The following is a 17,071-nucleotide window of genomic DNA, read 5'->3' as shown; positions in this document are numbered from 1 at the left end:
GCAAAGCAAGAGAAATCATGCAAATGGGATCAATTTGCATAATTCAAACAGGTTGTAGTAGAACTCGGCTATTCCTGTCAAGAGTTGGGGTTATTTTGGCACAGGCATTTTCGTGCATCTATTTCTTTATTTTTTAATTGCAGAGTAGAAATGGCCCCCACGTAGAAACACCTGTGCCCTGCTCACAGCACAATGTAATTGATCCAAAACCACAGTGACAGGATGAGTGCTGGATGTAGTTGTAGTGTATGGCTAAGCTAATCTTTTCCAGTCTTTGAACTTACCCTATTGTGCAACCAGCTTCTGCTTCAATCGTCCAGACACAGTTGAGATTGTGATCATAGGGCGTTGGAAACCCTGGCGACAGGATCCTTCCTGAAGACTCACCTCGGATGCTGCCCCCACACTCAGCTGAAAGAAGCCACACAAACAATTCAGCAACACAGAACTTTCCTTTTAGTGTCTCTTTTATTTTTAGAAGATAAAGATACAGGTAGTTCTCAGCAGATGACCATAATTGAGTCCAACATATCTGTAATTAATCAAGACATTTGTTCAGTGAGCTTTGTCCAATTTTATGACCTTTCTTGCCATAGTGTTTAAGTGAATCACTGCAGCTGATAAGCTGGTTGTCAGGCCTGCAGTTATATTCCTTTTGGGATTTTCGGCCTGCCACACTCTCTCTTATTTTCCTATGCTGTTTCATTAGTGTAGTAATTGGGAGGGGGAATAGAAAGGAGTAGAATTGTGGAATGTGTTGTTGTCATTCCTTTCTAGAAGCTCAAGGTCATATTTTGTCTCTGCACCTCTGCATCTGGTAGCTGAAGAAGATTGGACCATGTGATGGATTTATGGGTGTGGGGATAAGATCATGAACTTTCAACTGGGTGGAATCCCGGGAAGTTTTCACATTTGGGATTCCATAGTTCGTTGCCATCATGTCTGTCTTATTCAATTGGAACTTTAAGGATAGCTCTGCCTTGGACTCTGATTTAATTCTGCATGATATTTGGAATGCTGACACTGGTAGCAATAGCACTTATATACTACTTCACAGTGATTTACAGCCCTCTCTAAGTGGTTTTACAGAGTCAGCCTATTGCCACCATCTATTTGGATCTTCATTGGTAATCCAGTTGTTAAAGGAATCGAACTTCCCCTTGACTTTGCTTGTCAGAAGGTTGCAAAAGGTGACCCTATAACCTCAGGATACAGTTATAAATATGAGTCAGTTGCCAAACACCTGAATTTTGATTATATCCCGAATAATGGAGGATATACTGTAGGGAGGAAATTGTCTTTTTGTTGTTGTTGTTTTTGTTTAAAACAGAATGACTTCAGAAACTTAAGGACACCCCCCTTCCCCACCCCAAAAAATGTCTCTTCCATTATACTAAACTGGGATGTACTGAAATGGCATGCACTTTCTAAAGCAGGGCTGTCAAACTCCCACCCCGCAGGCCGAATGCATCACGTGCTGGCCATGCCCACACACAGTTCAGCAAAGGAGGAAAAAGTCCTGATACATCATGTGATGCTGCTGTGATGACATGAGTTTGACACCCCTGTTCTAAAGAGGTCTGAATATATTGGCTCACCCCAAAAATCACCCGTTCCAGTCCAAAAAGTGCTTTTTCAAGAGGCAACTGGACTTTCTGGTTTTTCTTTGAAGACATTTCGCTTCTCATCCAAGAAGCTTCTTCAGCTCTGACTCCCCACGATCCAGTTAGAGCTGAAGAAGCTTTTTGGATGAGAAGCGAAATGTCTTCAAAGAAAAACCAGAAAGTCCAGTTGCCTCTTGAAAAAGCACTTTTGGGACAACCATGACCTGAATGACTGAGAATCTCCATGAGACATTTAGCTACATTTATTCTAGTATTTCCCAACCTCAGCCATTTATTGTGCGCATATGGACAAGATTGTCCAAAGATTGATAGATAATCTTCTGCAGTAATCCTGCCATTGATTCTGATCCATTTGTAAAGGTAATACTCTGTGCCCCTAATTCATCCCAAGCAGCCTTCAGATTAGAACTGTATGTGTCAGGCACCAAGAAGCACATGTGGTTCCTTTATTGTTGTTCTCCTACAGGTTGGGAAGCACCGACTTATTCAGACAGTCAGGTAACAGAAGGTTGAAATTCCACTCCCAGGCAAAATTCTGAAAGCAGAGCTAGAAACCAAGAAGTGGCTAGACAATTCTCGATGCTCATTTATTGCCAAACAGTGAGAACATGATATGGTGACAAAAGGGAAGCTGGGTTTGTGCCCTTGATGTGTACTAAAAGAGATAAAAAGCCTGCCTCTTGTACTGATCAATTCATTAGCCTGAAGGTTATTGGGAAAACCATCAGTATGAATGCTTGAAAGGAAATAGAAGGAATTAAAGCTATTGTGCACATTTGGACAAGATTGTTCCAAAGATTGATAGAAAATCTTCTGCAGTAATCCTGCCATTGATCCTGATCCATTTGTAAAGATAATACCCTGTGCCCCTAATTCATCCCAAGCAGTCTTCAGATTAGAACTGTATTTGTCAGGCACCAAGAAGCACATGTGGTTCCTTTATTGTTGTTCTCCTACAAACAATTACTTGCAATTACGATAGATATATTTTGCGAATTGCTAGGGAGGTGTTGTGGCCTGCCAGTGGGCAGCGGATCTGGCAGAAGAGTTGGACAGGTAGGAGATTGGGGAGGAACATGGACCAGTCCTGAGGGCTGAGGAAAGCTCAGACAAGGGCTCTTATCAGAGGCAGAGAGGGAGTTAGACAGCAGGGAGCCTGTTCCCAGTGTGTCCATGCACAGAGCTGCCAGAAAAAAAGAACAACTAAGAAAACAGGATTGACGGGAGTAAAGCCACACCTTGGAGGTGATTAGCCCCTCCCATAGGAAACAAAAGAGGAACAAATGGGGAATGGGCTTTTGCAGGAAACAATTTGTACCTTTGGTCATTTCAAGAGAGGAAAGTTCTGTTTGTGACTATAAGAGACTCTGTGCCAAGTTTTGCCTTGCCCTGCATTTGGAAACTAGTTATCTGACAACTCGCCAAGTGAGATAAGGTTCATGTTGATAAACATTCCTCTGAAAGACAGCCTGCTAAGCCTTGCTGCTGTGAATGAAAGGAATTCAAAGTTGTGTAAATGAAAGAGGTTTTGCAGGGACCCAGACTCTGCTTCATTCTCGTTAAGGAAGCCTAGGTCAGAACTGAGTGGGGGAGGGGGTGGATGGGTGTCCAACCTTGCTCTCTTCCTGCATTATCAGACATTCTAAGTTTCGCTGCTTCTTTGCTTTCTGGGGAAAAAAAAAACCTTCCTGGCACTCTGAATGTACATTCCAAAAATGTCTCAGCTATGCATTCAATTATTTAACAATTTTATCACATTAACATGTCAATTTAGTATGAACGTTTCAATGATTTTCCTGAAGATTCCAAGAACTATGGGTGACTTTGGGACATAAAATTACACAGCTAAATCAACTGGTCTGTCATCCCCTTAGAACAGTGATGGCTAACCTTTTTATCTTTGTGTGCCGAAAGCACGTATGCATATGCCCACACACATAATGCAATGCATGGCATTATGTGACCCCCCCCTCGCACTCTTCCCACCCCTGCCCTCCCCCCGCGTCCCGTTTTGGGCCTAGCTGGCCTCCTTGCAGCCTCCTAGGACCAAAAATAGGGAACAGAGGGCTTGCCGCACTCCCCCTGTGCTTCCCCCTGCCCCCACATGCATGCACGCACAACCCCCTGTGCGCATGCATATGTGTCTCCTGCATGCACAGCAGAGACCTGAAAATCAGCTGGCTGGCAGGAGGCGTGCATGCATGTGCGGTGGAGCTGAGCTGGGGTGACGGCTTGCATGCCCGCAGAGATGGCTCCATAGGTTCTCCATCACAGCCTTAGGAGCTATGCCAAATGCCTGGTGAGTGACTACCACACAAGAGGGAGGAGTCATACCTACGCAGGTGGGGAGAGGCTGGTCCCAGGATCTTCGCTCTCCAGTCAAGCAAGTAAGCCCACGGCTTCCGCGTAATGTGTAGCCAGGATCACAACTGAAAGAGACGGAGCTCCCTGCAAAATGTCCCTCATCGTGGACTTTGTAGCCAAATTGCGGGATACCAGGGTTCTCACATTTGATTAAATCGAAACCTGAAATCAGGAATAAAGGCAATTGGTTAGAAAGAAATCCCAGTCCAGCTGTTGTGTTAATGGTCAATGGCTGATGAAACTCTTTTAGAAACTTCCAGCATGTAGTCTGAGAAAAGGCACTCAAGAACTTGCAACCTTGCAACCTTGCAGTCTTTCTAAGGTGCCAGCAGCGGTGGGTTCCAGATCCCATCGCAACCGGTATGCTGTGATGGGGCTGGGCGTCCACCACGTGTGCTGCACATGCATGTGCATCGCCTGTGATGCTCCAGCTGCTCAGCAGAGCATTGCATAGGTGCCGTACACTCTATGCGCGTGCAAAAATGGCCTGGTTGGGTCAAATACAGGTAAAGAACTCAGGCGGATGGGCCCTCCAAAGCACCATACCGGAATGGTGCCTGCTGCTCCCAACAGGCACTGGTACGCCCATACCAAGGCGCACCGGCTCGAACCCACCACTGGGTGCCAGGATTAAGATGAAGCATCCAATGGAAAACAACCAAGGAAGGGGAGGGGTTTAAGAAGCTGGAGAAAAATGCTGCAAAATAGCAAGGAATAGATTCCTCTTCAGAACAGGCTTGTTATTTGCTGATTCTGAATCTTATGAGTCAATCTGATAGATTGGTTTGAAATAGATATATTGAAGGCTGTTTCTTGTGTAGCTTATTTCAGTGGAGGTAATCGATCTGTAATTTTTCAAAAGAGGGCTTAATAACCTGATATGAGTAGAAGAATAGACATAGAAAGATGGGGAAGTGCGTGAAGATGAACACCATGATATTTACACAGACAAGTTGTAAAGAAAAATGTACTCTTACACGAAGCCGGTATAAATAGTTTCCTTTTGAGTATTTAGGTTTGAAAAATAAAATATCATCAAAATATCTGGCATTAGCTTGGCTTCCCTTAATCTAGACACCCTTAATTGGCAAACTAAATTTCCTTAAAGGTCTGGTTCCAAATACAGCTTCTCTGTAGGAGCAGTACAGTGATTCTAACTCTGCCCTGATACTTTTTGTCCAGCTGCAGGGTTGGCAGCCTCCATACTTACTAGAAAACTGCAACTCAAAACCTTGATTTGTGCCATTTCCATCTGTGATGAATTCAAGCCACATCGAGCTGGAAGTGCTGTTGACATTAAGACCCAACATCTCTGCATGGCTGAAGGAACCCAGCAGGCGAGCCGAGTTATTGTTGCCATCATAAATCTTTGGAAAAGAGGAGAAAACAAATATGAAGATGGATTCCCTTGTCTCTGCCCATCCGCTGATCCTGCACCCCTTGTTTCTACAAAGTCAACAGTTTTGTTCATTTGGTACTATGGCAACGGGTGGAACATTCCTCATTGTCCCATGTCTTTGGCCTGAGCACTGAGACACGAAAGCAGTGTTGGGTTTTCTTTTGAAGAGGGAGGTCATGTTGCATTGGTAGCCATTAGGGTATGAAAAATATCAAAATGTCCCTGTCACACCCAAAGAACTAGGAACACACATTAGGTTGCAGTATAGACAAGTCATTCAAAGCTATACACATGAATCGGTTCAAGTAAATTGGTGCCAGATAAGGGTCAACAGAATTCAGGAAGGATTGGACCTGGATCTCTTATGGCAACACAAAGACTCTAAGTTGGTGATGCATTTATCTTTGCCCTCAGCTCTGCCCGCTTTTCTCCTGCAGGCTTGCATTCAAGACATCTGAATTCCTGCAATGTTTTGGTACAAGATGGTCTCTCAAAACACGAGGGTTGTTACCCACCCTGGTAATAAAACCTTCAGAAACCAACCTACAAGCTTGGATAACAAACCTTCACCCACATCCTACACCCAAGCTACAGATATTCACCACTAATGCATATTTGAAAAAGAAATCAAAACCATTGACATCAATGTTAAACTCACTATCCTTCAAATGATGGAAAGTTAATCATTTGGGAAAAGAAATTGCCTTTTTCTATTTTCTGATGTCCTAGATCCATGATGGCGAACCTATGGCACACATGCCACAGGTGGCACACAGAGCCCTCTCTGCGGGCACACCAGCCGTCGCCCCAGCTCAGCTCCACCATGCATGTGTGCACGCTTTCCATCACCCAGGTGGTCTTTGGGTGTCTACTGTGCATGCATGGGGGGGGGCTTCCCTGATCTCTGCAGGTCCCCCTCAACATGCCCTTCCTTTCTCCTCTATTTCTGCTCCAGAGAGGCACCTGTGGAGATTGGGGAAGCCAAAATGGAGCATGGGGGTGCCATGTGAGTACCCCTGTGCCCTGCTTTGGCCTGGAAAGCCTCTTGCACCAACCTGGAAGCCAAAACAAAATGTGGGGGGATGCATGTGCGGGGGGAGGGCAGAGTGAATGCGTGGGGAGCACTTGCATTGCATTTTGGGGATTGGGGCATGTGCACTTGCATTTGCACTCACACACATGTACTTTGGATACTCAGCACCAAAAAAGTTAAGCATCACTGTCTTAGATACTATGGAAACTCAATCTCCATGGAGGAAGTCTATAATTCACAGGGAAGAAATTTCTCTGCTTCTAGTTCCTGGTGAATCTTCAAAACAGTCCCTTCTCCTGATCCAAATACAAGTAGTCATCCACTCAAATAATACATTTGGTGACTGTTCACAGTTACAATGGCACTAAAAAAAAGTAAATTACACCCAGTCCTTGCATATGTAACTGATGCAGCATCTCCATGGTCACAAAATCAAATTTGGCTGTTGGGAACCAACATGTATTTACAATAATCTCAGTGTCTTGGGGTCACGTGATAGCTGTCTACGATCTTCCCACTGGCTTCCAACAAGCAAAGTCAATAATCAAGGAGAGAAGCAACTTAGAACTGAGAAGAAATTTCCCGACAGAACAATTAATCAGTGGAACAGCTTGCCTCCAGAAGTTGTGAATGCCCCAACATTGGAAGTCTTTAAAAAGATGTTGGATAGCCATTTGTTTGAAATGGTATAGGGTTTCCTGCCTAGGCAGTGTCAAGCCCACTCCATTCCATAATTAGGAAAGAAAACTAAGAGACTCCATGGGTTGGAAATCAAAAGTACTTTTACTAATTATAAATGATAAGCAAGCAGTAGCGAAGCAAAGTCTGATTAATATGGCGCGAAAGCAATTGATATATAGGATAGCCCGTTCCCCCCCCTTAGGATCAAAGCTCCAGTCCAATCATAAGTCCTTCAAATGTCAGGTGTGAGATAACTTCAAAAAGACAGGCCAACGATGGAATGTGTAGGCCGTTGATGCAGGCGGGAAACACATACGCATGCGCAGTCCCAACGACTGGTACATCCTAGAACATTCCTCCAGCACATCAATTAACCCCTTCCAAATACACGCCCCCCCCTTCCCGTTTCATGGCAGCTGAAGCAACAGCAAGGCAGAAGCTGACATCCGGCCGTCCCCCGGATAAAAGGCTGTCAGGCCTGGAAGAAAAGCAAACAAAACAGACAAATAACAAACACAAACAGAAGAGGGAGGGGAGAAAAGTCAAGGCTTGTCGGGATAAGAAGCATAAAATTTCTGAAGCAGGCGGGGAGCACGAACGTGGGACTTATCAACCCATTCCGAGTGGGATGGGGGAAAGTGTTTCCAAGCCACAAGGTATTGGATGCGATTACGGTGCCTGCGGGAATCAAGAATTTCACGAATTTCAAAATGACGTTCCCCATCAATCAGCAACGGAGCAGGTGGAGGGTCATCGGGGGGCCGTAGGTGGGAGACCCGAACCGGTTTGATGAGGTGGATGTGGAACACCGGGTGGATACGGTTGAGGTGTTTGGGCAATTGTAAACGAACAGAAACAGGATTGATAACTTTCACAATCGGGAAAGGGCCAACATACTTGGGGCCCAACTTCTTTGACTTCTGTGTAGTATGCAAGAATTTTGTGGACAAATACACTAAATCTCCAACGTGGTACTCATAGGGCTGAGAGCGTTTCTTATCAGCTTGCTTCTTATGGGCCTTATGGGCAGCGTCCAAGGTGGAAAGAGTCAGAGGCCAAATGCGACTGAGACGTTCACTCCAGTCCGCAACAGAAGGCACCTGAGGTTGGGCCGTAGGCAGTTCGGGAATAGGAACAAAATCCTGGCCGTAAACCACCCGGAAAGGGGTGAAGCCCGTGCTGGAGTGAACCGAATTGTTATAGGCCACTTCAGCATGTGGTAACAAGTCAACCCAATCGTCCTGTTGATAATTGATGAAACAACGCAAATATTGTTCAAGGACGGAATTAGTACGTTCACAGCCGCCATTAGTCTGAGGATGGTAGGCGGAGCTAAGGCCTTGTGCGGAACCAATGCGTGTGAGAAACTCCTTCCAAAATTTAGATGTGAATTGGACTCCACGATCGGAGATAATACGGTCGGGAACCCCATGTAACCGGTAGATGTGGGAAAGGAATAATTTAGCCAACGCCTTGGCGGAAGGAATTTTGTGGCAAGGCACGAAATGAACTTGCTTGGAAAACAAATCAGTGACCACCCAGATGACGGTGTGTCCCTGGCTTTCGGGAAGCTCAACAATAAAGTCCATAGAAATCTCCTTCCAAGGGGCAACCGGGCGGGCAACGGACTGTAGAAGTCCCTGCGGTTTCCCCGGCGGCTTTTTGGCGGTAGCGCAAACCGGGCAACTGGCCACATAAAGTTCAATGTCCTTCTTTAAAGAGGGCCACCAGAATTGTCGTTTTACGAGGTGCAAAGTTTTTACGAACCCAAAATGACCCGCCATCCTGGAGTCATGAGCGCGACGAAGGACGACAAGTCGTAGGGAAGCGGGGATGTATAATTTAGCACCAATCCACGGTAGATCGTCCCTCATGGTGCATTCGTCCCGATGGTTCAGAAACCAGTCGTCTTGAGGAAGAGCCGCTTTGAGGTCAGCAAGTAGATCTTGAGGCACTTCCTTTTGAGCTTCGGTCTGTTGACGTGTGAGTACCGGAGCTGCCAAGAGCGGTTGGACGATACTCAGTTTAGAGCAATTATATTGAGGTAACCGGGACAAAGCATCGGCCATGAAGTTCTTTCCGCCCGGGATATACTTTAGAGTGAAATTGAAGCGGTTGAAATATTGGGCCCAACGCATCTGTTTGGGGGAGAGACGACGAGGTGTCCGCAACGCTTCCAAGTTTTTGTGGTCAGTCCACACCTCAAATGGGTGTTTAGAGCCTTCAAGAAAATGGCGCCAAGTAGCGAGGGCCCAACGGACCGCAAAAGCCTCTTTCTCCCAAACCGCCCAGCGCCGCTCCGTGTCAGTGAGTTTACGGGAGGTGTATGCGCAAGGCTGTAAGTTACCTTGGTCATTGGCTTGCAGCAGAACGGCCCCAACGGCGACATCACTGGCATCAGCCTGGACGATGAAAGGTTGGTTGAGATCAGGATGTTTAAGAACTGGTTCAGTGGCAAAAAGGCGTTTAAGTTTTTCGAATGCCGCCTGGCATTCCATGGTCCAGTCCAAAGGCTTATTGGGTTTAGGCTTTGGGTCGCCTTTCGTCTTGAGCAAATTAGTAATAGGGAGAGCAATGTCGGCAAAAGAGGGAATAAATTGACGGTAGAAATTAGCGAAACCCAAAAAATTTTGCAATTGTTTACGAGTTTTGGGCGCGTCCCATTCAGTGACCGCCTTCACTTTTTCAGGGTCCATTTCAACGCCATCAGGGGAGATACGGTAGCCCAGATAGTCAATAGTAGTTTGGTGAAACTCGCACTTAGACAATTTGGCATAAAGGTTGGCAGCACGGAGTTTTTTCAAAACAGTGCGCACTAGATTGACGTGGTGGTCGTAAGAGCGGGTATAAATGAGGATATCGTCCAGGTATACGATAACGCCCTTATAGAGATGATCGTGCAGGATCTCATTAATAAATTGCATGAACACAGCAGGAGCCCCCTGTAGGCCAAAAGGCATAACTCGGAACTGGAAACAACCAAGAGGGCAGTTGAATGCGGTCTTCCATTCGTCCCCTTCCTTAATGCGTACCCTATAGTAAGCTTCTCGCAGGTCCAATTTTGTGAAGATGCGGCCCTTCCCCAGTTGCGCCAACAAGTCCTTCATCAATGGGAGTGGGTAGAGGTTTTGAGTAGAGATAGCGTTAAGGTTTCTAAAGTCACAGCATAAGCGAAGAGAACCATCTTTCTTTTCACGAAACAGTACAGGGGCAGCTACTTTGGGTCGGGCCGGTTCAATGAAACCACGTTTCAAATTTTTGTCAATGAAAGAACGCATCTCCTCCATCTCCCTGGGTGACATGGAGTAAATGCGGGGTTTTGGGAGTTTGACCCCGGGCAAAATGTCAATGGAGCAATCAGTAGGCCTGTGGGGGGGCAGAATGTCCGAAGATTGCTCGCTGAAGACTTCCTTAAGATCCAAATATACTTTCGGAATTTTCTCCTCTCCTGCAATCCTTTCCTGCCCTCTAGCGGCTACTTCAGGAACGTCAGTGACGTCAGGTTGGTCCGGAGAGCCCTCCCCCACTGGAGGCACCTTCGAGCGAACACGCAAGCGGCCTGTCCGCCAATTTATGTGAGGGTTCCACTTCCGGAGCCATGGGATGCCCAAAATGAGTGGCCTGTCCATGCCAGGCGCGACCACAAAAGAGATTAATTCAGTATGGGTACCCATTTTCATTTCCAAAGGCTCAGTAAAAAAATGGGCGGCCTCCCCCCCCGCAATGGATCCATCTATTTGGCAAAACACAATTGGGGTTTTCAAAGTGCGCAATTTGATGCCTAATTTTTCGACCATGGCTGGATTGATCATGGATCGGGAACAGCCGGAATCAAGTAAAGCTAGGAGGGTGGCAGGTGTCCCCACAGGAGAAACTTTTAATTCAATAGGGATTAGCAGGGGCCCCTTGTTTGAACTCACCCAGTGAGGCGATGTGTCGTCATCAGAGTCCTCAGAAGAAGAGGAGTTAGCGTCTGCGTTATCCTCCAAAGGCTGGGCAAAAGGAGGGGGGTTGGTTTCCCCAGCGAAAGCCGTTTCCTTCTTCTTCTTGTCAGAGCCTCTGGCAGGCTTTTCCTCACGTCTGGGAGGGGGTTGGGCAGAGAGGGGCAATTTAGCCCGACATTCGGGGGCGGTGTGCCCAAGCTTGCCACAGCGAAAGCATGTTAAAGGTCTGGAGAAGCCAGAAGGGGGCCCTCTCGCCTCGCCTCGTCGTTTGGAAAGCGATTGAGTGGCAGGAGGGGGGAGGGATTTGGCAGCCCTCTCTTTCCGCTTCCTTCTTTCTTCTTTGGCATAGCGGAGACAGGTTAAGTCAAGCTCGGCGTCCGCAGCATGCTCAAACCAAGTGATTAAACGTCTCGGCAGGTTACGATTGACACATTGCTGATAAATGTCTTCATTCAACCCTTCAGCAAATCTGTCCAGAAGCGCGTCCTCCCCCCAGCCTCTCATGTATTGGGAAAGACACTGAAATTCTTGGATGTATTGGGCGACAGGTCTATCGTCTTGGTCAAAGGTTAAAAACTTCAATTTGTTCCGTTTCTCAGTTAACGGGTCATCAAAACGTTGGCGGAAAGCCTCCATAAAGCGGTTGAAATTCCCCAAGAGGGGAGAGCCAGACATATGCAATGCAGTCGACCATGTAGCAGCCTCACCATCCAATGATAAAAGAATCATCCTGACCCTTAAAGTGTCAGTTTCAAAGTCCTGGCCATAAATCTCCATGTAGTTAAACACTTGCATAAGAAAGGAGGGAAGGCTAGCAGAACTACCATTAAAACGAACAGGCAAGGGAGGGATTTTAGCCATCCGATGTCTTCGGGGGGGAGGCTGGGGGGGAGGTCCTCCTTGATCAGCAAAACCTCTAGCCGCAGGGGGTGACACGGGCCGAGGGGGGGGGTGGGGGAGATGCCTGGCGTGGGTAACGTTGCCAATTTCTCCAGTCTTTTTCCTCCTCCCCCCTTCTCTCCTCCAAATATGTTTGCCCCCAATAATCAGGTAATTCATTCCGCTGGGGTTTCCTCATGGGCCCCTGGTACTGATAACTTCTCCATTCTCCTTCATCGCCCCCTCTTCTGTCCCCAAAGTACCTTTGGCTCCAATAGTCAGGGAACTCACTCGCCTGGGGTTTTCTCACGGCACCCGGCTCCAGCGAAGTTTGTCGGGATGGTCTTTGGGTGAGGCCAGCATTCCAGCTTGTCTCTATCTCTTTTTGTCCCACCGAAGTTGACCATCGGGGTGGGGGGGAAGGTTCAGGTTGGCTGGAAATTTGCAGTTGAAATAAATCTTCGTGCAAGGGTCGATCAGGCGGGCTGGGCTCGTGTAAAGAAAGGTCGGGAGGTCCTAGTTCACTGGAATCCGCTCCTCCAACGGCGCCCTCCTCCTCTCTGATCGGAGAAGACATTATTTCCCTTCTCGGTAGACGTAAATCTCCTGGAAAGGGTTATTAATCAGACTTTGCTTCTTGTCAAGCCCACTCCATTCCATAATTAGGAAAGAAAACTAAGAGACTCCATGGGTTGGAAATCAAAAGTACTTTTACTAATTATAAATGATAAGCAAGCAGTAGCGAAGCAAAGTCTGATTAATATGGCGCGAAAGCAATTGATATATAGGATAGCCCGTTCCCCCCCCTTAGGATCAAAGCTCCAGTCCAATCATAAGTCCTTCAAATGTCAGGTGTGAGATAACTTCAAAAAGACAGGCCAACGATGGAATGTGTAGGCCGTTGATGCAGGCGGGAAACACATACGCATGCGCAGTCCCAACGACTGGTACATCCTAGAACATTCCTCCAGCACATCAATTAACCCCTCCCAAATACACGCCCCCCCCTTCCCGTTTCATGGCAGCTGAAGCAACAGCAAGGCAGAAGCTGACAGGCAGGGGATTGGACTAGAAGACCTCCAAGGTCCCTTCCAACTCTGCTATTGTATTGTATTGTATAATTTCTATTGTATTGTAGTAGGGGTAAGATGGATTTGCCTAATGACTGCATGATTCACATGACAACTACAGTGATCCACTTAAAATCCATTGGCAAAAAGGATATACCATATTTTTTGGAATATAAGACACACTGGAGTATAAGACGTACCAAGGTTTTGAAGAGACAAATTTTAAAAAAAGGTTTTGCACTCTGCAAACCTCCCCAAAATGGCCCGTTTTTGTGTGAAAACAGACCCGTTTTTTTTTTAAGGCGGGGGGGGGGGGCATGAATAGCCTTTAGGAGGCTTGTAGAGTGCTCCGGGGAGGAGCAAAAATGAGCAAAAAATGGGCCCGTTTTTTGTCAAAAGGCATGGATAGCCTTTAGCAGGCTTATAGAGTGCTTCTGGGGCCTGGGAGGGGCAAAACTAAACAAAAACCTGCCCATTTTTCGCTCATTTCTGCCCTTCCCAGCCTTCAGGAGCTCTCTGAAAGCCTCCTACAAGCTATGCACGGCCATTTGGGTGAAGGGGGCGGGGGGTTCAGGAGGAAAAAAATGCTATATTCAGTGTCTAAGACGCGCCAAGATTTTCAGCCTCTTTTTTTTACGAAAAAGGTGCGTCTTATACTCTGAAAAATATGGTAAACATGAGTGCAACTCACTTAACAATCACCTTGCTGAAAAAAAATGAAAATTCTGGTTTCAGTTGTGGTTGTAATTTGGGAAACTAGATAGTTTCCCAGGACAGGCAGTCTCTGAAATCGTCAGATCCTGTCAGACCCATTTAGGGCTTTGAAGACCTAAGCATGGTCAATTGAGTTCAGTAGACAATTGATAGCTGGTACATAACTTTCATTACAGGCATCATGTGATCTGAATATAGGTAAGCAGTCTAGCCACCCCATCACCACACCTGGAATATTGTATCCCATTTTGGTCAACACAATATAAAAATATGTTGAGACTCTAGAACAGGGGTCTCCAAACTTGGCAACTTTAAGACTTGTGGACTTCAACTCCCAGAATTCTCCAGTCTGCAATTCTAACTACTGTACCACCATGGCTCTAGTTTAAACTAATATATCTGGTTTAATGAAAGTATGGACTAAGGGTGATATGGTAGAACAATTAATCTTGCCTCCAGAAGACCACCAATGTCCATTCTAACTCTGTTATACTGTCGTTTTGCACCAGTTGCAATTCCTAAACAGCTTTCAAGGATAGCAATACATAAAACCTATTGCTACATTCAGGATGGGTTGAGGCCAAAGTGTAGATAATGAGATATTCAATTGGCCCAAGAAAGGATGCAGCTGGCACAGAAGATCACTATGTAAAGGCATTCCTCACCTCAGATCCAGACACTCCCAGCCTGCAAATCTGCTCTTTCTGTCAGAGTGGAAGCCCATCCAAATTAGGTTGAAGCTCATGAATTTAGCATCCATCTATAAAGGTAAAGGTTCCCCTTGCACATATGTGCTAGGGGGGCGGTGCTCATCTCTATTTCAAAGCCAAAGAGCCAGCGCTGTCCAAAGACATTTCCATGGTCATGTGGCCAGCATGACTAAATGCCAAAGGTGCATGGAACACTGTTATCTTCCTACTAAAGGTGGTTCCTATTTTTGTACTTGCTTTTTTTATGTGCTTTTCGAACTGCTAGGTTGGCAGAAGCTGGGGCAAGTAATGGGAGCTCACTCCATTATGCGGTGCTAGGGATTTGAACCACCAAACTGCCGACCTTTCTGATCAACAACCTCAGCCTCTTAGCCACTGAGCCATCAAATCCCTCAGTATCCTCTTTATCAACATCTTAATCTCTGGATTTGATTTCAGTTCTTCTCTCGTTCAGCCCATTATCAAATTTAGACAGTAAGCAACAACAAGCTGAGCTGAATTTAAGACTCTCTACTCCTAAGATCCCCCTCTTAGTGGTTTAATGTGGGACTCCATAGCTCTAAGCCTAGAGGTGAAACAATAGACCCCAGCAACTGGTCACAATCTGATAGAATAGACCAGTAGCACAATATCTCAATGTCTTCAAGACCTGGTTCTGTTAGACAGTTCAGAAGGCTACCACCATTATGGATAATATAGAAAGCCACCAAAAGACTTGGGGGAAGCAACACTGTTCAGAAGTCATAGAAGCAGTTGGGAGTCTAGGAACAGCCCCATATGACAGATCTTCTTTTTCTGGGAACGTACAACCCCATGCAAAATAGACTTCCCCAATATATATTCAAGTAAAAAAGACCCTGAGAAGTTGAAGGGGCAGAGGAAAGAGATGGCTCTTCCAGTTTATAGAATAAGAGAGAAACTCAAAGCCTCCAGATGCTACAGCCTATGAAACCTCCCCACCTTCCCAACTTCAATAGCCCTTTCTGCCAAAAAAAGGAGTGGTGCAATTTTCCATCATTTTTGTGAATGGAAATGCAAACTGGTAGAGGTTGCAAATTTGGTCTGGGGTTGATCAGCTTTGAAATGCATTCGTTCTTATTTTCTTGAAATACTCTTTGCTTAAGTATTCTTTAAATCTCATTTTATTTTATTTTTTAAAATAATTTTTATTAAAGTTTTACCTTTGAAAAACAGAAAAAAAACCAACAAATACAGAAAAAACAAGACAAACATAACAATATAAAATAATTTTACAGCCTTCTGTTTCAGTGTACATGTTTAGCTTTTGCAGTTCTCTACTCAACGTTGCCTTCCTATCGGTTTTAACATCTGTAATAGTGTAATAACAATTTTACTAACAATTGTAATAATATTAATTGTTCATATCACCATTATGGTCAATACTTTAAGCTTGATAGTAATTAGTAACTTTGGTTAATTTTTATTTATTCACTACTAGTTTAGGAAAAAAAAAGAGTTCTATTTCCTGTTTTAAATCTCATTTTAATCCCCCGGACTATTAGTCATTACCTTGAGGACATCTCCAGCTTCCAAGCTGAAGGCTCTGGCTTTAAGCTGAATTCCTTTTCCTGGCTGTGTCTGGATGGAGTAGATACATTCATGGTGGTGGTTGTAGTTTAGGGGATAATTTGGAGATAAGAGAACACCTTGAGTCCCGGTTACAGAAGAACCACATTCCGCTATAGAGAAAGAGGCAGAAGGATCGACTGTTAACAGATGGGGGTATACAAGTGATATAAAAAACATACTGACTGGGTAAACACTGATGTGGGCCTATTGTGTTTTCCTTCTTACACATGGAATTTTACCTAAACTAGTGCTAGACTACCATATTTTTGGGAGTATAAGACACACCGGAATATTAGACGCACCAAGATTTTGAAGAGGTAATTTCTTGAAAAAAAGTTTTTGCACTCTGCAGGCCTCCCAAACCGTCTGCACGCCTCATTTTTTTGTGAAAAGGGGACATGCAGAGAGTTTGAGAGGCCTGCCAACTGCTCCTGTGGGCTGGGAGGGTGGGGGAAATGAGCAAAAAACAGATCATTTTTCACTCATTTTTGCCCTCTCCAGCTCCCAGGAGCACTTGGCAGGCCTCCCAAACCCTGTGCGCATCCATTTTTGTGAAGGGGCAGGGTTTTGGGAGGCCAAAAATGCTGCATTCAGTATATAAGATGCACCCACATTTTCACCCCCTTTTTTTTTGGGGGGGGAAAGGTGCATCTTATACTCCAAAAAATATGATAAACACTAAACATTGGATTACTAAAATAAAGAACCATCCTGTAAATCATTCAGGACCCATGTACTCTGCATTTGGACACCATAACATAGTCCACTACTGCATCCAAATTGCCACATTTTCCTGCTCTCTTATCAAACTGGTTAAACAAAGATGGTGCTCTCCTACACAATTATATTATAAGCCAGCTAGAGTCAGCTCTAAATGAGATGGGGAGCATGTAGGTTTACTATATAAGTAAATATATCCCTGTCCCCTGAACCAATCCTATTGTTTTATCTTAGTTCTGCACCTCTTGACTATGCTATGGAGCTGAACACTGCGAAAAACTTTTCAAGGTTGTTGTTTCCTTCCATGATATCTTAAAGAGGAAGACAACACTGTTGAGGTCT

The 17,071-nt window shown here is 45.4% G+C and overlaps 1 protein-coding gene across 1 annotated transcript in view; it reads right to left on the bottom strand.

The window, feature by feature from the left end:
- Positions 1-17,071, bottom strand: part of CSMD2 (CUB and Sushi multiple domains 2) — a 735,331-nt gene that overhangs the window by 198,621 nt on the left and 519,639 nt on the right. Inside the window, exons 21-24 of the mRNA XM_032227842.1 lie at positions 15,950-16,119; positions 5,200-5,356; positions 3,960-4,151; positions 285-411 (exon numbers count right to left, since the gene is read on the bottom strand). Coding sequence (XP_032083733.1) covers positions 285-411; positions 3,960-4,151; positions 5,200-5,356; positions 15,950-16,119 — 646 coding nt within the window. The remainder of the gene's footprint in view (positions 1-284; positions 412-3,959; positions 4,152-5,199; positions 5,357-15,949; positions 16,120-17,071) is intronic.

The sequence above is a fragment of the Thamnophis elegans genome, chromosome 12 (assembly GCF_009769535.1).
Source record: "Thamnophis elegans isolate rThaEle1 chromosome 12, rThaEle1.pri, whole genome shotgun sequence".
Taxonomy (NCBI): Eukaryota; Metazoa; Chordata; class Lepidosauria; order Squamata; family Colubridae; genus Thamnophis; species Thamnophis elegans.
This window is presented reverse-complemented; position numbering and strand designations above follow the sequence as displayed.